This window comes from Phycodurus eques, chromosome 12, assembly GCF_024500275.1.
Source record: "Phycodurus eques isolate BA_2022a chromosome 12, UOR_Pequ_1.1, whole genome shotgun sequence".
NCBI lineage: Eukaryota > Metazoa > Chordata > Actinopteri > Syngnathiformes > Syngnathidae > Phycodurus > Phycodurus eques.
This window is the reverse complement of record NC_084536.1, coordinates 12,437,652-12,462,908: the sequence shown is the minus strand read 5'-3', so window position 1 is coordinate 12,462,908 and position 25,257 is coordinate 12,437,652. Positions and strand designations below refer to the sequence as shown.

The 25,257-nt window shown below is 40.5% G+C and overlaps 1 protein-coding gene across 2 annotated transcripts in view; it reads left to right on the top strand.

Annotated features, from left to right (window-relative positions):
* The window catches only part of spegb (striated muscle enriched protein kinase b), a 51,610-nt gene that overhangs the window by 2,435 nt on the left and 23,918 nt on the right, over positions 1-25,257 (top strand). For both annotated transcript variants that reach the window (XM_061692497.1, XM_061692496.1), the window contains exons 2-17: positions 14,140-14,226; positions 14,345-14,402; positions 14,498-15,927; positions 16,025-16,168; positions 17,058-17,240; positions 17,714-17,880; positions 18,066-18,154; positions 18,229-18,404; positions 19,501-19,761; positions 19,979-20,137; positions 20,942-21,131; positions 21,217-21,446; positions 21,585-21,704; positions 22,668-22,772; positions 22,878-23,084; positions 23,166-23,289. In XM_061692497.1, the coding sequence (XP_061548481.1) occupies positions 14,140-14,226; positions 14,345-14,402; positions 14,498-15,927; positions 16,025-16,168; positions 17,058-17,240; positions 17,714-17,880; positions 18,066-18,154; positions 18,229-18,404; positions 19,501-19,761; positions 19,979-20,137; positions 20,942-21,131; positions 21,217-21,446; positions 21,585-21,704; positions 22,668-22,772; positions 22,878-23,084; positions 23,166-23,289 (3,730 nt within the window). The remainder of the gene's footprint in view (positions 1-14,139; positions 14,227-14,344; positions 14,403-14,497; positions 15,928-16,024; positions 16,169-17,057; positions 17,241-17,713; positions 17,881-18,065; positions 18,155-18,228; positions 18,405-19,500; positions 19,762-19,978; positions 20,138-20,941; positions 21,132-21,216; positions 21,447-21,584; positions 21,705-22,667; positions 22,773-22,877; positions 23,085-23,165; positions 23,290-25,257) is intronic.

Genomic DNA, 25,257 nt, shown 5'->3' with positions numbered 1-25,257 from the left:
ATGTTCAACCCAATTAACTCTGTGATCCTTTCTTGTCATATGTAAAAAAAGAATGTGAAAATGATTCCGTTCCTGTTGTCTGTTTTGTTTTAGCGGATATTAAACTAGCTATTATTCACTTTTTTGAAAAATAGTTACTGAAGTGGTCGAAACATTGCTAAATATAAAGGTAGTGACCAAATCCCTATTGTTGTAAATTCTCTTCGCAGCCATGCTATCAATATAATTTAATATTTTAAATTTTTTTTTATTTAATTTAGTTTGGTCAAGTTCCTTTCTCTTTAACAGGTCTTGATTAATTAGATAGAAATGCTCAAATAAATACATCCTACGGCTTAGTGGATACACATAATAGTAATGTTTACATGGCATCTGGATTGTGAAGGGGTTCTTGGAAAAAAAATCTGCCCTGTAAGACCAAAAATGTTTTAAAACCCTGATATACACCAGCACTCTGTTTTATCCAATACACAGTTTTAGCTGATCGACTGTTCTGCAGCGACGGGTCTGGCCAATTCATTTTGCAACGACTCTCTCAGCAGGAAAAGCACATCTCATTTGAAAAGTGAATCTCTTTTACAAAGTCATGCTGAGCGCTGCAGAACAACAGCAAAGTGCTGGAGCTGATACGCGCTGGGCACTTTTGTCCGAGCCAAGTCATTTGTCAAAGCAGCAGCTTTGACACTGTCACAAACCGGAATTTAGTGCTACACTTCTCAAAGTATTTTGCTGATCAGAGTATGCTTGGCAATGACATTATTAAAACCCCAAAGACTGACAGAAATATTTATGAAATGGATTTCTTTCTTCTCAGCAAAGCTATGGATGAGAACTTTATGGCCAAATGATTTCATCTAGGATAATTGTGATGAATATCAGCAATATTTTAATAATGTTAGCAATGATGCATTGAGCGATCACATCCTGTGGGCCATAGAATAATCCATCCATCCATTTTCTGAGCCGCTTCTCCTCACTAGGGTCGCGGGCATGCTGGAGCCTATCCCAGCTATCATCGGGCCTCCTTCCACGAAGAGCGCTTCGTGGAAGGAGGCAGCTCCGAGGAGCGCATGAATAATCATGGAAGGGCCACAACCGAAGCTGGAAAGGAGCCATTGCTGAGGTGGATGGCGACCGCCGCAGATTGAATTTGAGAAAGTTTATCTGACACAGCGTGAAAGATGACAAGCGCTGGCTAGCCAGCCAGCAGGCTAAGTAGTCAGCGAGCTAGCAAGAAATGCACCAGTGTTCCAACTAAGGTAGCGAGGATTTACGGCACCCAGAAGTGTGAAAACAGATGCGGGCGTCTTTGGCCAAGGCATGAATGAGGGATCATGGTTAAAATAAACCATGAAAAAAAAAAAAAAAGTTTTCCAGAGGGAGCCTCGGCAGCTAAAATGCGTCAGCCAAAACGTGCCTGCAGATTTTTCATTTGTTGGGCTATTATTTGAAACGAGTCAGTTCTGATTCGCTATTTAGAAGATTTTGATTGAGAGGCCGAACCCTATTATGGACAATCTCCTCCTCATCAGGGTCACAGGTAAGCTGGAGCCTATCCCAGCTGAGTTTTGGCAACAGAAGAGGAGTAAACTCAGGATAAATCGGCAGTCAATTGCAGAGCACATACAGACAAACAACCATTCATACTTGCATCCTTATAGTAAGTTAATTTTCATTCAAGAGTGCCAGGCTTTGTTAGGGAGTTCCAGGACAAAACCAGTCTGAAAACACTCTATATGAGCCTTCATATGTCAGGGGATTAGGGCTGTATTTGGCACCCGTTGGCCGCCATTCATATTTACAATGCGTGAGGTTCGTTCAGTGACACTGCGTAAATTGGAGAGAATATGCTCATTGTTAGGAAAATTATCTTTTGTATCTTGAGTCAAAGCAATGTACGATCACACTGTTATAATCCATCCATCCATTTTCCGTAGAGCTTTATCCTCACTTGTGTCGCGGGCATGCTGGGGCATGCCTATCTCAGCTGACTCTGGGCGAGAGGCGGGGTACGCCCTAAACTGGTCGCCAGCCAATCGCAGGGGACACATAGAAAAACAACCATTCCCACTCACATTAAAACCCAATGTCATTATATTACATTTATTTTGTTTTGAAATATAAGACCAGATAAGATAAAATATTTTGTTAATATAGTCAGCCAGAGCTGCAAGGAATCTAGAGTTATCATGTCCTTTCACCATCGTTCCTGTCATACTGTGCTGCATGCTTGTATTTGCCCATTAAAGTCCAGTTTTTGTTTTAATTCCATCCATCCATTTTCTGAGCCGCTTCTCCTCACTAGGGTCGCGGGCGTACTGGAGCCTATCCCAGCTATCATCGGGCAGGAGGCAGGCTACACCCTGAACTGGTTGCCAGCCAATCGCAGGGCACATACAAACAAACAACCATTCACACTCACATTCACACCTACGGGCAATTTAGAGTTGTCAATCAACCTACCATGCATGCTTTTGGGATATGGGAGGAAACCGGAGTGCCCGGAGAAAACCCACGCAGGCACGGGGAGAACATGCAAACTCCACACAGGCGGGGCCGGGGATTGAACCCCGGTCCTAAGAACTGTAAGGCATACGCTCTAACCAGTCGTCCACCGTGCCGCTGTTTTAATTCCTCATTTTAAAAAAGTCAATTCAAGCAACAGGTTTTTACTCATGGTTTTGAGATTGTAGGGTGAAGGCTCCAGCTGGCTACTAGTGTGGACCGAATAGGTGTCAACAGTGGGGAAATGAAATGCCAGTATTTTGAGGGTCAGCAACCTTCAGTATTAAAAAAAAGAAGAACTTTGAACTAGTGCATCTTTGGAACAGGTTTGAATAATGAACTATGAACTGAACTACTTCATTTTTTGGAATGATCAACTGAAAATTGAACTAGTTCGCGTAGAAAATGAACTTTCCCTCACAGCTAAGACATAAAATTAGTGCTTAAACAACATCCTGGGTTAAGTCAACAACAAGCTCCCGCCCTTGAAATAAAGTTGGAAAATCGGTCTCAAAAGTTTCCTCCACTTTAACCTTCAGCTTGATTCAGTACCCGGCTGATTTGCCATGTGCGTGGTCTACAGCTGTCCCATCACTCAACCATACTGCCTAAACATTTCTCTCTTTCTCTCCCACTTCCAAAATGTCTCTCTTGGCTGCCCCCGCGTCCACCGACTCTGTAGTTATTTATATAGTGGAATGTGCCAGGCCTTAGATTTTTTGGATGTTCGCTGCCTGGCGTCTCTCCTGTTACATGGGAAGACATCAGCGCTAATTTTATCCCGAGCCCAGTACAACTGTTTCTACCTTCAAATGGTCAGTTTATTCAGTACAATGATAAATTCTTTAATCATGCAGAAAATATTTTCACAATCTGATGAGATATTTTTGGTGATCCACACATATAATTCGTACAGGCTATTTTTATACACTTGTGTCGAACTTGAAGAGTCGGAACTATGTGATCAGAGGAATCATCAGTAAATGTAATACCTGGACCATCTTACTATCGGAAATATAGGTTGTATGCTGAGACTGACAGTTTACCTATCAGCTTGCAAGGCTAATGACCATATGGCTAATGACCATACAGTAGTTCCTAGTTTATTGCAGGGGTTATGTTCAAGAAGCCCCACGATAGACGAAAATCCGCAAAGTAGAGGCCATATGTTTATATATATTTTAAAGCTTTATGCATAATACCTCGACAAAATATGCATGTGGGTTGCATGTATGTAGTATCTGTGACTTTGAATGTGTTTGGCTCTAAAACGTGGAGCCTGTCCTGGTGAGTGATGTGGGCCTTAGCGAATGAGAGTGTAGTTGGCTGTCGTTAGTGCCTGGGCATCAGTTGTAGCTGTTGCAGTTAGTGTATGAATGTGCTTGCTACATGTTTATTATTCGGCGGATGTGTGTCCTTGCCAACCTGTGGAAGGATTATGATTCATTCTAACATGCAGGGGTAGGCTTTATTAAATTAGGTAACAAGAATGCAGGTTACCAGAATGCATAGCCACTAGGTGATGCTCAAGCACTTACCCTTTTGCCCTGAACAGCTGGGTGGCTGTGGGTCAGTAGGTAGAGCAGGTTGTCCAGTGACCAAATGGTAGCTGGTTCAAATCCCAGCTCCAACTGTCTGCATGTCAAAGTGTCCTTGGACAAGACACTGAACACTAATTTGTTCCTAGGTGGCCTGGCACTGCCTTGGATGAAAGCAGTTGCCCACTGTTGGGTGAATGTGAGGCTTTTTAAAGCGCTTTGGGCACTTCCAGGAACACACTGTATACGAGCCTTCATATATCGGCGGATAAATGCCATATTTGGCAACCCGCTCAGTGCGGCCACGGCCGCCATTTGTGCCAGGCACGTCGCAGCTACGTGAGAACGCGAAGCGCCTTCAGTGACACTTCGTAAATGGGAGTGAATATATTGAATATTGTTCCTCGGCGGTTCTTTTGTAATACAGCACATAATTGTAAAATATTTATTACTTGGAAAATTATTATTTGTATCAGAATGCTTTAGCTAAAACTCTGTCCGATCACACTGTCATGATATGGAATTTATTTTGTTTTGTAATTTAAGAATAGATAAAATAAAATATTTAGTTAATATGGTCAGCCAGAGCTGCAAGGAATGCAAAGTTATCACTGTCCTTTCACCATTGTCCCTGTCATACTGTGTTGCGTGCCTTTGTTTGCACATTCAGGACAAAAGTCCTGTTTTTAATTTTAATTCCCCATTTTAAAAATGCAAAACATTCAAGCAACATGATGTTCCTCAGGTTTTGGAGATTGTAGGGTGAAAGCTTAAGCTGGCTACTAGTGTGGACTGAATGGGTGGCAACAATGGGAAAATTAAATGCCAGTATTTTGAGGGGAACACCCCATGATCAACATATTGAGAAAAAACAAAAATGTACTATAAATGAGTTCTTTTTTTTTTAAACTTAGTTAAAAATTTGGAATTGTGAACTATGAACTGAACTAGTTCATTTTTGGAAGAGTGAACTGAACTTTGAACTAGTTGGCGTAGAAAATGAACTTTCCCAACACTGGACATATCTACCCAATTTTATATCAACTGGGAGAACCTGATGTCGGGGGTGAATTCTTTTCAGTGGGTACTACCAAATGACTTTGGGGAGATACACGCACTTGCAAAAGTTGGTGGGTTTTCAGTTATGTTGAGGCCCCCCAAAACGTGACCAACAACGGATGGACTGGTCGCTAGTGACAAGATTCGAACGAGGATCTCAGTCTTGATCATTTCTCGCTCTAACCCTGCTTTCCTTAAAAGTCACTGGACATTTGTTTATGTTATGACATATTGTACTTTGATCTTTTAATAGTCTCTGTGGTTGCTCTCTGCTTGGCTATCGTGAACATGTCAGTGTTGCTCTTAGCATGATGGCTCCTCTCCAATGTGTTTGGACGCCATCCTCAACATGGCGTATTCCTCCTGGGCCTTAAGTCTGACTCAACAGGTGGAGGTCCTTTTAGACTGTGGAAATCACCCTGCACTTGATTGATTTAACCCTCCTGTTATTTTGCAGGATAACTCGACCCATTTTAAAGTTGATCACTCGAGAAAAATAGTTTAAATATATATATACACACACACACACACACACACACACACACACACATAATTAACCTATTGGATCATTAATATGGCATTGACACAAGGGGCTAAAGGTGGGCAGAAATGCTGAATTTTTTTTCTCATAGTACAACCCCAATTCCAATGTAGTTGGGACGTTGTGTTAAACAAATAAAAACAGAATACAATGATTTGCAAATCATGTTCAACCTATATTTACTTGAATACACTACAAAGACAATATATTTAATGTTCAAACTGATAAACTTTATTTTTTTTTAGCAAATAATCATGGACTTTTATGGCTGCAACACGTTCCAAAAAACCTGGGACAGGGTCATGTTTACCACTGTGTTACATCACCTTTTCTTTTAACAACATTCAATAAACGTTTGGGAACGTTTTCTGGGTGTTGTTGATAAATGGCTTTTGCTTTGCATAGATTAGTTTCAAGTTGCACTTACGGATGTAGTGCCGAACTGTATTTACTGACATTGGTTTTCTGAAGTGTTCCTGAACCCATGTGGTGATATCCTTTACACATTGATGTCGGTTTTTGATGCAGTGCCGCCTGAGGGATCGAAGGTCACGGGCATTCAATGTTGGTTTTCGGCCTTGCCGCCTACATGCAGTGATTTCTCCAGATTCTCTGAACCTTTTGATTATATTATGGACCATAGATGATGAAATCCCTAAATTCCTTGCAATTGTTCGTTGAGGAACATTGTCCTTAAACTGTTTGACTATTTTCTCACGCACTTGTTCACAAAGAAGTGAACCTTGCCTCATCTTTGCTTGTGAATGACTGAGCAATTCAGGGAAGCTCCTTTTATGCCCAATCATGGCACCCACCTGTTCCCAATTAGCTTGTTCACCTGTGGCATGTTCCAAACAGGTGTTTGAGGATCATTCCTCAACTTTCTCAGTCTTTTTTGCCACCTGTCCCAGCTTTTTTGGAACGTGTTGCAGCCATCAAATTCTAAGTTCATGATTATTTGCTAAAAACAATATAGTTTTTCAGTTTGAACATTAAATATCTTGTCTTTGTAGTGTATTCAATTAAATACAGGCTGAACATGATTTGCAAATCATTGAATTCTGTTTTTATATGTTTAACACGTCCCAACTTCATTGGAATTGGGGTTGTATATGTCTCATACACCTTATTTTACCAGACAATTCTGCACACGAATATATCTAAAACAGTTCCCATAACTTGTATGTGAAATTCTTTTGTCAAAATGCCACAAGGATCAAGATTTGTAGCACATTACTTTTTTTTAGTCTCCCAGAAATTAATCTGCTTTTAGGGGGCGGCCCTTTCTCATGAAAATGATTTACTGGTCACCCAGCCCACTCTATTGCGAAACCCGTGGAGAGTACGGCTTTTGTTACCTTGACGACCGGGAGCGGAGCAAGGGAATTGAATGAGCAAGGGAATTGAATGAGCTCCTTCATCTTGTGAAGCCAAGTGTGACGAAAAAAAGTGAGTTTCATTTGTGGATGCAGCACTTCATACACTGTATTTCATACATTTGTCAATTACTGTTAGGACCTGTACATGCGACGCATAGAGTAGAAACATGGTGATGACAATTCTGCAAAATTCTGAACAATCACTCACTAACACAATTTCAGAAATAGGCAGCTAGCAAAATATTTTTTTGGCTGTTGAATTTCACACTTCATGAGTGGGCAGTACAATATATATTCTGTACAATATTCTATTGTACAGAATATTGCGGTTTAGCCTGGGCCATTGCACCATCATGACCAATATTTAAAAAATCAGTAGCATAAGTGTTCATCAAAACCACATTTTAAGTGTTCATCAAAACCACATTTTGTCTCTAAAAAGTGTACTTGATTGGACTGCCCTCTCAATGTGTTCCCAAGCATTAACAATGATGAGACAATCAGCCAAACTCCTTTACATGATCCAGGAAAGATGAGGGTCCTTAATCGCTCTTTTATTAACTTCCACATGTTGACAACAATGAATTGCTGTGAAACTGTAACAGAAAAGTGGATAGAAGACAAGAAAAGGATGCCATTATAACACATCACACATGATTATAATCTAAATTTAGCAATAGCGGTGAGATCCGATCGGCACATCACGCTATTACCGCATTTGTATTTTACCTGCAAACATCGCCAAATGTAATTGAACGTCACACATATATCACACAAACACACAACGATATTGCAATACCCAGAGTCATTGCGTTCTGAGGAGACCATGAACCGATAAAGACGAGATCACGCCACGCAAGTAGCAACCATGATATCACTATTTACATTCCGCAGTCTACTTGCTATTTCTGCTGTGCCTCAGTTTTATGCTTGTTGCTTTCAAAGAGGCAACAAATAAAGGTCCTTTCAATCACTGACACTTAACAGTGTAACAACAACACATGACACATCAATCACCCCAAAGGTGGATAAACAATCATGGGCAGAACAATTATGTTATTCAAAAACTTATAATGAATATTATTGTAAGCCACCGGGAACATTATGTATTTTGAACATTAACACTGCTCTTGGCGGTACGGTGGCCGACTGGTTAGAGCGTCTGCCTCAGAGTTCTGAGGACCAGGGTTCAATCCCCGGCCCCGCCTGTGTGGAGTTTGCATGTTCTCCCCGTGCCTGCGTGGGTTTTCTCCGGGCACTCTGGTTTCCTCCCACATCCCAAAAACATGCATGGTAGGTTAATTGACAACTCTAAATTGCCCGTAGGTGTGAATGTGAGCGCGAATGGTTGTTTGTTTGTATGTGCCCTGCGATTGGCTGGCAACCAGTTCAGGGTGTTCCCCCCCTCCTGCCCAATGATAGTTGGGATAGGCTCCAGCACGCCCGCGACCCTAGTGAGGAGAAGCGGCTCAGAAAATGGATGCATGGATGGACACTGCTCTTAAAGAGGAAAATTAAAAAGAACATACTGAAATAATGATTCAATTAAATGTATTGCACATGGAAGTTAAACACAAATTTTAGCAAAATAAATGTTTCAAGAGGCATGAAACAGGCCCAAAAAATGGGCATGTTTGACACACCGCAGAAAAGAGTAATGTTAACAAACCTGCAGAATTTGAATGAATAATAATAATAATTTTTTAAAAAATCGCTAAGTATATAAAATTAGGTTTCAAAACTTGAATAATAAGGGCTACCACTCAACTCTCAGACGCTGTGGGCGTGTCAAATGGATGCGCCAAAAGGAATCAAACATACTGAGGGGATGATAGCTTATACGATGTAAAATCACATTAGGAGCCTCAACTTCAAAAGTGAATGGTTATTGTGGACGAAAATCATAAAAATAATGCGTCAATTATATATATACAAATACATTGTATAATTTTATGTATATATTATATATTTATATATATATATATATTATATATATATATATATATATATATTTTTTTTTAAATTTATATTTATATATATATATTTATATTTATATATATATATATTATATATATTATTATTATATATATATATATATATAATATATTATATATGTTATATATATATATATATATATATATATATATATATATATATATATATATATATATATATATATATATATATATATATATTATATATATTATTCTATCCAGTAGTTAACTGTATTCTGTATAATAAATATATAATAAATTGCAACAGGTTGATAAAATGCTTTATTGTATCTTCTGCAGGCAGCATGACTGGTTAGCACATCTGCCTCACAGTTCTGAGGATCCGGGTTCAAATCTGGCCTCGCCTGTGTGGAGTTTGCATGTTCTCCACGTGCCTGCGTGGATTTTCTCCAGGTACTCTGATTTCCTCCCACATGCATGATAGGTTAATTGAAGACTCTAAATTGTCCGTAGGTGTGAATGTGAGTGTGAATGGTTGTTTGTCTATATGTGCCCTGCGATTGGCTGGCAACCAGTTTAGGGTGTACCCCGCCTCTCACCCAGAGTCGTCTGGGATAGGCTCCAGCACGCTCGCGACCCTAATGGGGATAAGCGGTACGGACATGGATGGATGGATTTTTCTGTCATCTAGTGGAAGTGGATTGAATTGTTCTGCCTGTCACAATATGTCGCTGACATAGATCAAAGATATTATTATTTGTCATGAATAAATAATAATTTTCAGACAAATTAGGTGAACTTGGAAAATTTCCCACAGCACACCTAATGATCTCTCATGACACAGTTGTTGGAAATTACTGGTCTAAGCAACCAAAAAATATACGTGTACCAGCTGTACCAGTGTTCCGGAAAGCAGAAATGCGAGGAGCACTGTGTAGGTTTCTGGGAGTGCATTTCCGCCTCTCTCTCTCCGACAACGCGGCGTTGGCGCATCATACCAGCCGAGGAATAAGACGCAGAAGAACGGCAAGGAAGGGAAAAATCATGAGAAAGGTCAACCAATACTGTGGAGCACGGATCTCAGGAGGGCTGGCTCACTCCCACTGTTCTCCTGCCTGTGGATGTGCGCTGCCTGTCGGGTGGAACGCAGTGGGGGAGGATGCTCACACTGTCGCTGGCCACTGTGTGGACAGGCGGCGGCAGAGGGGGGAGGGGGGTGGGGGGTTGGGGGGAGCGGATAATATGCATTCAGTAGACAGTTCCACATACGAATGGAGGCTTTTTATTAATGCTTCTCATAAATGGATTCTCCCAGAGGAAGAAATGCCGAGGCTCTGTGGTGGAACTTGTTACATAACAAATCAAGTGCCTTCTCTCCATCTCAGCACTTGATTCAGTCAATTTTGTAATTGAGCAAGTTGATTTTTTTTTTTTTTTTTTTTTTTTCTTAAAGCAGGAAAATACCTGTTGAGAATTTTAGGCTTGTGGTGACAGCTCAGAATCCCCTCTAAAGGTTGGGGGAATTCCTTGTTGCTCTGAGTGTAGGCTAACACAGAAAAGACCAGTGGAGGCTACACCAGGAGTTTCCATGTAAACCGAAGTAGTGATCAGGCAAGTGATTTGGAATGATGATTCATTTAGTAGTCTTTGTTTTATTTATACCTCTGTGTATATATTCTAGTGTAACCATTTGTTGTGATGTTTGTAGTTGTTTGTGGAAGTTTCCGAAAGATTATGTAGTAGTGGTAAGCATGTCTGCCTAACAGTTTTGAAGTTCTGGGTTTGAATTTCGTCTGTGGCCTTCCTGTATAAATTTCGCATGTTCTCATCTTGCATGTTTGTTTGTTTTTCATGTTTGCTTGTTTTTCCTCTGGGTACTCTGGCTTACTCCCACATTCCAAAATCGTTACACTGAAGACTGGTTGTGTTCTCTTGTTTGAAAACTAAGCCTACTGCTTATTATCTGGTTGTGGATTATAGATTGAAATATAGATATTATAGATTATAGATATAGAATTGTGGGTAACCTTCAGTTTAGAGTTGCTCTGAAATGCACATGGAGCAGTTATGATATGTGGAACTTTATTTTGGACCGCACTTTGTAGTATTTTTCTGAGTGGTTACATTTGAAGTTAAAACAAAGAGTGTTTGGGCACCTGACCCTACACTGTATATACATAGTGGATGCATCTCAATAAATTAGAATATCATGGAACACTAAATTAATTTAAATATTTAAATTAAAAAAGTATGTACAGTGCTGTGTTGAGGTACAAGTGACCTGACTCGACTTTGAACAATTTTTTGCTTTGACTTGCGAGCAATTTAATTATTTATACTCTATTCAATTATGTTATTACTATATGTTTTTATAAGGTACAATAATATAGAGTCCTATTTTTCTTTTTTTTAAAAACACATCACAAACTTTTGCTGTTTTTTTTTGGTGGGAGGCTGGAACGGATTAATGACATTTCCATTCATTTCATTAGGGAAAGATGATTTGAACGTTTTGCGTTACAAGCGTGGGTACAGAACAAATTCAATTCGTATCTCAAAGCACCACTGTACACCCGAAAGTTATGATTTAAAATTTTCAAGTATAATTTTAATAATAATATGACTTACAGCTAATGGAACCCAGAAATTAAATAAATTAGAATATTACATAAGAAACAATAAAATTTATTTTGAACTTTGATGTTAAGTAGTAATTGGCCTTCTGAAAAGTATTTTCTTATGTGTGTAATGAATCAACTGGATATACCCACACATTTTGAATGTAACTAAAACACGAAATTAACTTTTCTATGGTATTCTAATTAATTGAGATTCACCTGTACATAGTGCTTGTGTAATATGTGTATTAGTTCATGTGAGGCAAGATTCACTTCTAAGTCAAGTTGCTTCTGGTCATAGAGTTGCCCTATATCCAGCAAAAGAGTTTTCCTATAACACATTGAAATTGAACAGAATTCCTTTAGGTCTGCATCACAACAGCATGATTGTAGACAATATATATATATATTTGCAAGGTTCTCCTCAGAATCATATGTAGCTTCCATTGCTGTCTTCATTTATAAATGGTCACACACTGTACAGAATAGTGGTTGCCATGCAATCTATGCCAGGCATTAGTATGATTACCATGATAGTTAGACTCAGGTAAGTTTCGAGAAGCAATAAAGTCAAGAAACTCAGTTTGTCCAGCTTACCATATATGCTGATTTGGCAAATTTATATTGCAATCTACTCACAGATACTTGAATTGATGCACTTTCAGGGTTAGAGTTACTATAGTGCCTTGATAAGCGCATTCACCAGATCTCCTCTTCTCTCTTCTCATCTTGACAAATAAGACCGCTGTATCGAGTAATCAATAATTCCACAGCATCCCTAACTATTCCTCTAAAGTAGTTTTCATTCACATTCTATATAAATGATGATCTAGCATTCTCACTTGATTCTCGCTTTGCACTTTTAATGATCGCTACTTTTCTTCTGATGCTTGTTTGACACACAACATGGTGGTAACACGTTTTTTTTTTAGTGCGCATTTGTAAATTACAGTATACACTCCCTTCCAAAATTATTGTTGCACTTTGGCCATTTCCTTCATTTTTGGTGTAGACTGAAGATATTTGGTTTTGACATCAAAAGATGAACATGAGGCAAGAGATGAACATTTTAGCTTTTATTTCTATTAATTTACATCTGGATCTGACGCACAACTCATCAGATAGTACCTTTTGTTTACACACGCCCTTAGCAAAATTACTATGACTGAGTGGTCTGTTTTATTAACCAGTTGTATCCTATTACATTGATCCAAAAAATAGCACTGAATCTCTACGCTCACTCTCAGATTTTGGTCACAATTCAAAGTGTAACCACCATACAAACCAAGGAGCTGAAAAGACAGAAAACCTACAAAAACCATTCCATAGATTTTGACCATAGCAATTTGGACCATTTTTAATGTCTTAATAAAGAAAGAAAGCACTGATGTAACAGTAAAAAAACAATGAAGAGGTATTAGATCAAGGAAACCAACCGCAGTACAGAAGCAAACAACTGTTAGTAATATAAGTGATAACCTGCAGACGGTGGGAGTGAAGGTATCACAATCTACTGTTTGGAGAAGATGAAGAAAACAAACAAAGGAGTTCATTGGGAGCAAAAAGGAGAAGGTTGTAGACAGGCCAGTGTCAATCTCCAGACTTAAACCCTATAGAGCATGCATTTCGAAAGGATACTGATGGGAGTCAAATTTGTTCCAATACTTTTGCTCACCAGAAGATGTTGTCTGTTATCCCCCCAAAAATACTTCTGATCTAGAAAATTTTGTACAGAAGTAGATGTAAATCCCTTGGAAAAGCTCAACAGTTCATCTCGTCTCAAATTCGTCTTTTATTGTCAAACCAAAAACTACAAGAAACAAATAAACTGCCCTCCAATACAGGTACTTTTGAGGGGAGACTAGGGTTGTGGTAAATAATGAACACCACAGTTTCTGTAAAATGTACTGCACATTTCAAAATATTTTTGCAGCTGAAATATTAGCCTTGGTTCAGCATTTGATATGTGGATCAATTCTTTGGTAACATACTGGATTTGGGGGTCCCTCAAATCCAAGTAAATAAAAAGTCTTGTATTATGAAGAGTTAGAGATGCGTTCTGTGGACAGTGGGTTTTCTATCGTTATATGATGTAAAAAAATTCTATTGTGCTAATTTTATATCTATAGTGTCGTGACATGTGCAAGTGTTCTTGACATTTGCACACATATTAAGGCAATGCTGTGCTGGTTTCACTGTTGGTAAAAAATAAATACCCCTGTTTATATAATCCCACCTACTGTGAAGCGAGACCCCGCAAGAACTGCTCGGGTGCCAATGACTCAGCGATTCTTTCTATTTTAAGGCCCACCAGTGGCTGCATTCCCTCTCAGCATGACCAAATCAGAACAAAACATGCGGTTTTAATGGAACTATTGGAAGTACTGTATTTAAATACAGTTTAAAACACATAGCTTTCTTTTAACTTAGCCCTGTCGTTTTCACAGATTTCTTAGATCCTGACTAAAGAATGATTTGTTAGTATTTTTGCTGCATTTTTGTGACAAATTCAATCACTCTCTTTTAATTTTTTATGTATTTTAGAATCAGACAGCAGTGAGGACGAAGGAGGAGTCCAATTTGAGACCAATGACAATAGTGTGGATTATAAGGACCATGCAGTGCATTCAGGTATCCACCTTGTCTCTAACTTACACTTTCTTGGAAACACTGTGATTTGTATAACACACTGATGAGAGGTCATCAAATCAACAAATCAATTCTTATATTTCCATGCTTTGAAATATAGTGATGGACAAACATGCAGATGATGAAACCAGAACACGGGAAGATTTCACTAAAACAAGGCAAGAAAGAATTATTAATTGTAGTAATAGTAATAGTATTTTTTTTTGCCTGCAATCCAATATCGGCTGATGATAGCACAACTGCTGTGTTTTAGGAGCCAGCCAAATGATTCTCCAAGAGGTTCTCCACCAGAGGTTCTCCCACCCCCATCCCCAAGACTCGTCAAACGTCCCTCCACCTCTCCAATGCCAAGTCGCTCTGGTTCAACGACACCTCTCAGCTTGCAGAAAAAAGTTGCTGTGCCAGTAGAATACCAAGACACAGTGCCTGCAGAGTTTGAAGAAAAGATTAAAATGCCCAAATCCTCAAATAACACTCAGGATTCACGACCACAAACTCCACTGAGCGAGTACTCCCGAAAAGAGTTTACCCCCAGACCATCCCCAAAGCTTACAAGGGCAAGTTCGAAAGTTTTTGAGAAGGTTCGTGACTTGGAGGAAAGAAGGCGAAGTCTGGAATTTCCCGAAGGTTCCATAACAGGGCGATCCTGGGCAGGGTTCAATCGAGCGGGTTCTGTCGACTCAGATGATGGAGGTAGCCGGTTGGGTATCTCCAGGGAAAGTTCCAGGGAAGATTTAAGAGAAGCTCTCAAAGAAGATGCAGCAGAACGTAGATTCATGTTTAAACAGAGAGCTGCTTCACTTGAGGAGAAACCTCGCTATTCTCAAAAGGTCCAGGACATTGAAAACAAGTTCACTGAGGAGTTGCAGCGCATAAAGAAGCTTGTCGGTAAACCCCATTTGAAGAAATCTTTTTCAACAGAACAGCTCACTTTGAAGGCGAGACAGCGCCAGCCTTTCAGGAAAATTGAACCTATTCCCCTAAAGGTCCTTCAGAGACTACAAGAAAGGGAACGTTCTCAGTGGGCCAAAGAGCAAAAAGGACTCAATCCGGGACAGCAAACGCTAGAGCATCGGCATTCTCAAATCCAAAACAGCACAAGTACTGGTATCACCAATATAAAAGACACCACAGAGTCAATGCAGTTATCTGACTTGCCGGGAGTACGATCACTTCGAGAGTTTAGTCGTGTCAGCCCAGTTAAAGAAATAATTCAGAGGTCATCATCACCAGCGATATTCCTTCAACAAATGGAAGACTCACCAAGTAAAACGGGTTCACTTATACAAACGGTTTCAAGGAGCCAAGAATCTCCGCATAGCTCTGAATTTCAGAAGCAAATACAACATAATGAGACCTCGGGAAGAAAGACACCAAAAGAAATGACATTGAGAAAAGTGGAAAACAGGCCTGAAAGTCCACTAGTACAAAAATGTGCTGTCACTGCTCAAGATATTAGCTGTCAAACATCCCCCAAGCCCGCTAGGATGATACAAGCCGATCCATTGGAGGAAAAATTGAAGGTGGATCTCCCGAAACAAGCCCCAAATATAAAAATCCCTATGATTGTTGTGGAAGGTGAAGGTGTTCCCGTGGGAACAAATGAACCTCAACAAGCCAAACGACAACTGCAGAAGACCAAAGTCAAGCACCGTCGCCCACGACCAATGTCTCCTGAAATGGGTTTGATACTGCCTCATCATTTTCCATTCTGCATATTCCAAACATGTTCTGCATGTTGTTGGTATTTAACTTATATTTACCCTCTGTGATACTGCAGATTCTTCAGATGATTCCTATATTTCTGCCGAAGAGGACCCGATGGAAGCGCCTGTGTTTGAGTTTCCCCTTCAACATACGGTCGCCAAATGTGGCTCAGATGTGCTGCTAAAATGTATCATTTCTGGCAATCCTATTCCTGAAGGTATCACACACTACTTTGTACAACAAAACCGTCCATAAAGGAGACATATTACGCATTTTTTTCCCCCACAATTTGAAATCGTTCCCAGTTCTCTGGCATGACATTCTTTGCTCAAAAATACAAAAGCATAAATAATTACAGCACACGTAACATCCACTTGTCACACTAGTTTTGGGGTGAGTTTTGCTACCATGATATCGAGCTAGGGGATTGGAACGAAGCCAGCGGCTAAACAGTTTCCAATTTACAACTGTCTTTAAAAAACAGATGAGCAACACATCTAGGCACTTTTTAAAGTGATACTGGAGACTTCTGGAGACGAGACTCCCTACTGAGCAGATGTTCACCCCTCCGCGTCCAGACTGCAAATAAATGGCCCTTGTGCTAAGCTACTCCTGGCTAATTTAACAATAGGATATTGGCAAACACAACTACCCTTATTTACTTCCACGTTGACAACTTATCTGAACATTTGAGGATGGGATTGTTTTAAGTGACTGTTAGCTAACTCTAATCTGTGCTAACAGTGCAGCTGTGCTTACCAGAACAGTCCAGTTACGATCGAATCAATGCCCTGAGAATAAAATTACCTGGATGAATGATAATATTCACAGTCACAGCTCTGCTTACCTTTTGGCTGTGACATGATCATGCTTCCATGTAGTCTGGCCAAAGCCTGATAAAATTATATTTAAAGGCGGGTGTGGTGGCAGTTAGCTCAGTTGAGGCGCCATAATTCAGCAAAATTCAGAAGGGTTTGCTTACAGGCACATTTTCTGAATTAGACAAATACTTAAAAAGTACATTTTCCACAGAATGTCACCTTTTGTGAATGCACATTGACAAAATTTTAAGATGTTTAATTTGACTGATTGTAATTGTGTTGAAGTAACCTGGACAAAAGACAACTTGGAAGTCACCATCTTTTCAAATTATGTCATCAAAGTGGAAGGTGAAAGACACAGTTTACTCATAAAATCGGTCCAAAAGCGCGACGGTGGAAACTACAGCATAACAGCTGTCAACCAAGAAGGCAAACTGACCAGTAACGCTACGCTCACAATTAAAGAAGGTATGTCCCATTTAAACATTAAATAAACCTTCAGCATCGTTAGCTTTAGGAATTTCATTAGTTCCATTAAATCTGACCTAATCGGACATAATTTTTGTGTAATGATTGTGCATTAAAAATGTTAGTTTCTTTTCATTAACAAGACAATGGTGATGTGCAAATACATTTTTTGCAATGCTCTTCTGCTCCCAGTCTATTATTTCCTTCAGCCAGTTGTATGTGCAATATATTCCAGCTCAACAACCACACTTATAGTTACCATAGCAACAAAGAGCAAAACTGAACCGCTAAATTGCTCACTCGGGCTCAGTTGCTCATCTCGGTGAAAATCCGTTATTGTTTGGATTTGACATTTAACAATGGAGTTAATGTCAAGGGGTTCTTAAAATAATGAGAATGTGTATATATAACAACAACAAAAGACATAAAAGACGTTACCTATCATCAGATTTCATGAATGTGCAATTTGGTAGAACTTATTCAGGAGCCTAAGGGTGTCCTGGGTGTTCCGATGGACATCAGCAGCCCCATCACATCGGACGAGGAGTACCTCAGTCCCCTGGAGGAAGCCATAGATTTTAGTTCTCAACAGCCAATAAGGACACTTGACACCAAATTCAAGAAAGCTCCTGCATTTCTGGTGAGAGCTGAGTAGAAAATTTGCAATACTGTGTGTTCGGTATTCCGACAATTTGGTGTTCATATGACGCATGGGAATTTTGCTAGTGTGTCTGTTCCTATTCATAGTGATTCCATACCTTCATTTCTTAATATGTAAACCAAACGAACCTACATTCTGAGTTATGATTTTTCCTTTACAAACAGGTAACAATGACTGATCAAGCTGTTGTTGAAGGACAGGAAGTCACCATGTCTGTACGAATAAGTGGTCAACCAAAACCTTTACTGTATTGGTAGGTGTTGTCAATCATGTACGCTGTAGTTCCAGAGCTTGAATTGATATTCAGTTTCTTTTCTATTCTTGCAGGTTGAGAGACAGAGTTACAGTGAAAAGTGGTCCCCGTCATATTGTACGGGAGACAGATAACGGAACTTTTGAAATGACCATTAAGTCGGCCCTGAGGTCCGACGCTGGGATTTACACGTGTAAAATCATCAATGAGTTCGGAACAAAACAGTGTGAAGGCAAGCTGGAGGTAAAAGGTAATGTTACAAAAATGCACGAGTCGGTAGCACTGTCTGGCCCGCTGATCCTGTCTTCTTATCTTGTCCTGTCCTATTTGCTACTTGTCATGTCTGTTATCTGTTACAAAACTGCTTTTCCAGATTGGCACCACAAGCCACTCCCACCAAACACAGCCGTGGCACTGTCTGGCTTACTGCTTCTGTCCTGTCCTATACATTTGTATTTTCCACTACTCACATCCCTTCATCACAGGGTATAGCACTGCCTTTCCACATTGGCACTGCATAGCCATTCCCACTAAGCACACCAGCAGAACTGTCTAGATCACTACTCCTGTCCTTTCATATCCTGTCCTCTGGCCACTTGTCAAATCCTTTCCTCGCATGGTATAGCACTGCCTACCCAGATTATCGCTGCATAGCCACTTCCACTACACAGCGGTCGCACTGCCTGGCTGATTATACCTGTCCTATCCTGTTCTATTTGCCACTCATCAGATTCCTTCCTTACAGGATGTAGCATTGCCTTTCCAGATTGCTATTGCATAGCCACTTCCGCCAAACACAATCTCGCTCACTGTTCCTGTCCTGTCCCGTCCTATCTACTCATCCTTCCGCTTCCTCACATAGTATAGCACTGCCTTCCCAGATTGTCGTTTCATAGCCACTACAACCGCACACCGAAAACACTGCCCGACAAATTGCTCCTATCCTGTCCTGTGCCTATACCCTTCCCTAATTGGCACTGCATCGCTACTCCAACTACACAGTGGTTGCACTGCCTGGCTGAATGTACCTATCCTGTCCTTTCCTATTTTCCACTTATCGGATCCCTTCCTCACACAGTATAGAACTCCCTTCCTTGATTGGCACTGCGTTGCCACTCCTAGACACTCCTACACTGCCTGGCTCACTGCTCCTGTCCTGTCCAGACCTGTTCTATTTGGCCATCGTCGCGTCCCTTCCTCACAGGGGTAGCACTGCCTTCCCAGTCCACATATTGATAAAATCTTCAATAAGAAGATACTGTTTTTAATGGTGCTGTTGCTTTGTTCATTTCTGCCCTTGTTCTCTTTAAAATATTTAAAGATGACTCTATTTTATTTACACCCAGTACGAGCAGTTGAGCCAAGCTTGGCTGTCATCCGGCCGGTGAGAGACATTACAGCGAACGCAGGCGAGACTGTGCTATTTCAGTGTCACGTCATCGGGCCGCAAGACACAGACGTGGACTGGCTGGCCAATGGGAAACTGATCCAGCCTGCATTACTCAACTGCAAAATGCACTTTGATGGAAGAAAATGTCGCCTACTTCTTAATTCAGTCCACGAGGATGATAGTGGGACATACACCTGCAAGCTGAGCACAGCTAAGGGTATGTGTATTAAATTAGATATATTATGCATTTTTATCACAATTAAAAAAATTCGCAGGTGTTTTAAAAACTTCTTTCAAGAATTATAAAGAATTATAGGACACTTGTCACACTGTATTAATATAATATCCCCCGATATGTCTCCTTTAATCTTAACAGAAATTATGACGTTTATTACCAAAGGAGTTATAATTGCTCTTTGTGTTATATACTACAGAGGAAATTACTTCATGTGGAAAACTAAGAGTGATTCCCTCAATTGAGCCTCTCTTTACTCGCAAACTGGATGTTCTGGAAGTCATCGAGGGCCGCAACGCTCGATTTGACTGCAAAGTCAGCGGGACCCCGCCGCCAAAGGTCATCTGGACTCACTTTGGTAAGGGTCCCCAAAAATCTTTTCAGACTTTTCATTGGTCTCATTTTAGATTTTATTTTAGATGAAAGAAATCCTAATGTATAGCACAGTGTTTACCAACCAAGGCATATATTTTATATGTGTGTGTGTGTGTGTGTATATATATATATATATTTATATATATACCCCTCCATCCATCCATTTTCTGAGCCGCTTCTCCTCACTAGGGTCGCGGACGTGCTGGGGCCTATCCCAGCTATCATCGGGCAGGAGGCGGGGTACACCCTGAACTGGTTCCCAGCCAATATAAAATATATGCCTTGGTTGGTAAACACATATATATATATATATATATATATATATATATATATATATATATATGTGTGTGTATTTATGTATTTATTTTTAAAATCTGAAAGCAGACAAAACAAAATAAACAAAAAGTACTGCATAATGTTTAAATCATGATCATCTTGTCTTAGTTTACTCCTAAATGTACTTAGTCAGTGTGATATCTGGGCGAGTTTAATTGAAGACAAAGGTATTATTCTGGCAGTCCATCGTCTGCCTCACAGTTCTGAGGACCGGGGTTCAATCCCCGGCCCCGCCTGTGTAGAGTTTGCATGTTCTCCCCATGCCTGCGTGGGTTTTCTCCGGGCACTCCGGTTTCATCCTACATCACAAAAACATGCATGGTAGGTTAATTGACAACTCTAATTTTGATTGGATTTTGATTTCCAGTGGCACACAATGATCTTTCATGGCACACTAATGTGGCATACTGGTTGGCAATCAGTGTTATAAGAGAATGCTGTTTTTCAGCAGATCACACGCTCATCGAGAGTGAGGATGTTCGCATTCTTCTGGAGAATGGCCGTCACTCCCTCATTATCTCTCACGCGACCAATGATGATGAAGGTTTCTATACTGTGACAGCAACCAACAGTCACGGCGAGGCTGAATGTTCTGCTGAACTCTACATACAAGAGCCACGGCCGGCCATCTCCTCACAGATGTAGGCTTACAATTAAAGTTTTTCTTAGATGTTGTGGCATTAGCTTCATTTATGGACTTGGATATGACATTCATTCTTCACGCAGGGCTAAACTGGAGAAGATGCCATCCATACCAGAGGAGCCTGAGGTCCCTGAGAATGAAGTTGAGCGTTTCACAATGCCCGACTTTAGCAAGCCCCTTTATGATCTGGATGTCATTGACGGAAAGGAGGCTGTTCTCAAATGTAAAGTGGCTGGATTGCCATATCCCACCATTGCCTGGTTCCACAACAGCAAAATAATTGAAAGTACAGAGGACAGAAAGATGACACAATGTAAGTGTTTAGCTAAAAACCTCAAGTCACAATGTAAGGCTACGTTTACACTATGCTCCCGGCGAGATGTGAGGATTCCGCTCAATGCCAGCGTTATACCTTCCTCACCCTTGCACTGTTTTTTTCCATTCTTTTCAGTTCGCGATGTCCACAGTTTGGTCATACGCTCAGTGAGTCATGCGCACGGTGGTGTCTACAAGAGCGTAATATCTAACAAAATAGGCAAGGCGACTTGCTACGCTCATCTCTATGTCACAGGTAATTCTCTCTTTTTTTTTTTTTTTTTTAGATTTGTCCATTTATTCCATAGATGAGGGGTTCTCAAGCTTTCCAAAGACCCTTTCACAGTCCTAATATAAATTAAACATAACTACCATACGTAACCCTAAATGTCATATTTTGGAGGAAAAAAAGTCATAATGTAACAGTAACAATTTCATATTTTTTCAATAAAAAAGTACTTTACAAATCAACATAACAGAACAAAAATTTATTTTTGGGAGATTAAAGGTTGTAATCCTACGAGATTAAAAATTGTAGTTTTCAAAATAAAATTATAGTATTTTGATATTAAAGTGTGTTCGACTGGTTAGCACATCCGCCTCACAGTTCTAAAGACCAGGGTTCAAATCCTGGCCTCACCTGTGTGGCGTTTGCATGTTCTCCCCATGCCTGTGTGGGTTTTCTTTCCTCTCACGTCCCAAAAAACATGAATGGTAGTTTGATTGAAGATTCTAAATTGCCCTTAGGTGTGAATGTGAGTGTGAATGGTTGTTTGTTTATATGTGCCCTGTGATTGGCTGGCAATCAATTCAGGGTGTACACCTCCTCTCGCCCGAAGATGGCTGGGATAGGCTCCAGCACGCCCGCGACCCTTGTGAGGATAAAGCGGTTCAGAAGATGGATGGATGGATAGATGATATTAAAGTCACAGTTTAACAAGGTGATTGAACAAGTGAATTTCAAATGTAGAAATTTATTCCTGCAATATTACGCCTTTTATTTGATCTTATAATTGGCCAAAAGCTATGGTAGGGCGGGATAATTAGGTTGATTGTAATTGGTTGAGTATGTTTGTTTTATACATGCACTTTTTAAATGATACAACATAAGGATTTGCCATGGATGGATACAGCCATGGCTTAATGGTCAGTGATGTGTAACGTGTGTAATGCCAGTTTGATATAATGCTATTGATTTCCACTATTTTATCATTTTCAGATACTCTCCCTGATCCTCCAGATGGGACTCCAGTGATAGAGTCTATCACTGGTAAAGTGATCACCCTGAGATGGAAGAAGCCAAGGAGACTGGACCCTTCCATTGGTATGCAAAAATCATTTTGCCTGATAGAAAACGTGACATTCCTGAAAATACATCATTTTGTGCCATCATTGTACAGTATACATTTCAGTTGTTCTTTTCGCTTAGAGCCCAACTCCTTGATGTACGCCATCCAGCAACAAGCCCTTGGCTCCATCCAATGGACAATTATCGCATCAGGCCTGAAGGAGACCACCTACACCATAAGCACATTGTCCAAAGGTGTGCGCTATTTATTCAGGGTCTTGACCATCGCCTCCAAGGCCTTGAGCAAACCCTCACCTGCCACAGACCCAGTGCAACTGCTGGACCGAGGTAGAGCTTTTTTCAGTTGAAAGCATCCAGTCTCATTGTGACAACTGCATTGACAAAGGAACTCTGTGCTTTGGTTTCAAGGTCCCTATCTTCAAGAAGCTCCAGTGATTATAGATAAACCAGAAATTGTATATGGGATGGAAAACCAGTCAGTAACCGTCACCATCACCATCAATCATGTCAATGCTGCCGCCATCTGGAAAAGGTACTGTCAGATGTTGTTTATTCCCAACACAATATGTAAAAAAAAGAGAAAAAAAATGAGAATTTAATCACATTTTATTTTGTCTTAAATGAGATGTATTGGCACGGTGCATCCCTATGGGGGGCACAAACCAGTGCAAAATGTAGGCCTGTCCCAAGCCCGGATAAATGCAGAGGGTTGCGTCAGGAAGGGCATCCGGCTTAAAACTTTGCCAAAGAAATATGAGCGTTCATCCAAAGAATTCCATACCGGATCGGTCGTGGTCCGGGTTAACAACGCACTGTTAACCTGCAGGGCGTTAGTGGAAATTAAGCTACTGTGGGTCGAAGACGAAAGAGAGGTGGAAAGCGGGTTCTTAGGCAGAAAGAGAAGAGGAAAACACAGAGCCTATAATTGAATGTGGGGACTTTGAATGTTGGGACTATGACAGGAAAATCTCGGGAGTTGGTTGACATAATGATGAGGAGAAAGGTTGATATATTGTGTGTCCAGGAGACCAGGTAGAAAGGCAGTAAGGCTAGAAGTTTAGGGGAGACTTTAAATTATTTTACCTTGGTATTGATGAAAAGAGAAATGGAGAAGGGGTTATTTTAAAGGAAGAATTAGTTAAGAATGTCTTGGAGGTGAAAAGAGTATCAGATTGAGTGATGAGGCTGACACTTGAAATTGAGGGTGTTATGTATAATGTGATTAGTGGCTATGCCCCACAGGTAGGATAGAGTTGAAAGATAAATTCTGGAAGGAGCTCGATGAAGTAATTCTGAGCATCCCAGACAGAGAGTGTGTCGTGATTGATGCAGATTGTAATGAACATGTTGGTGAAAGAAACAGGGGTGATGAAGAAATGATGGGTAAGTACGGCATCCAGGAAAGGACCTAGAAGGGAAAGATGGTGGTAGACTTTGCAAAAAGGATGGAAATGGCTGTAGTGAACACTTTCTTCCAGAAGAGGCAGGAACATAGGGTGACCTACAAGAGCGGAGGTAGAAGCACGCAGGTGGATTACATCTTGTGCAGACGTTGTAATCTGAAGGAGGTCACTGACTCTAAGGTAGTGGTAGGGGAGTGTGTGGCTAGACAGCATAGGATGGTGGTGTGTAAAATGACTCTAGTGGTTCGGAGGAAGATTAAGAACACAAAGGCAGAGCAGAGAACCATGTGGTGAAAGCTGAGAAAGGAAGACTGTTGTGCACCTTTTCGAGACGAGGTGGACAGGAGGAGCTTCCAGAAGACTGGACCACTATAGCCTAGGTGGTCAGAGAGACAGACAGGAGAGTACTTGGTGTATCTTCTGGCAGGAAAGGAGATAAAGAGACTTGGTGGTGTAACCTCACAGTACAGGAAATCATACAAGGAAAAAGGTTAGCTAAGAAGAAGTGGGACACTGAGAGGACCGAGGAGAGGCGAAAGGAATACATTGAGATGAGACGTAGGGCGAAGGGAGAGGTGGCAAAGGCCAAACGAGGCATATATTGTCAATGTCTTTATGTCCCCAAAGTGTTCTGTAAATTGACTGTCTGTTGTACTAGAGCGGCTCCAACTACCGGAGACAAATTCCTTGTGTGTTTTGGACATACTTGGCAAATAAAGATGATTCTGATTCTGATTCTGATATGATGACATGTATGCCATGTTGGACATGAAAGAAGGAGAAAAGGATCTATACAGGTTGGCCAGACAGAGGGATAGAGATGAGAAGGATGTGCAGCAGATTAGGGTGATAAAGGATAGAGATGGAAATGGGTTGACTGGTGCCAGTAGTGTGCTGGATAGATGGAAAGAATACTTTTGAGGAGTTGATGAATGTGGGAAATGAGCGAGAAGGAAGAGTAGAAGAGGCAAGTGTGGTGGACCAGGAAGTGGCAATGATTAGTAAGGAGGAAGTTAGAAAGGCATTCAAGAGGATGAAAATGGAACGGCAGTTGATCCTGATGACATTCCTGCTGAGGTATGGAAGCATCTGTGGAG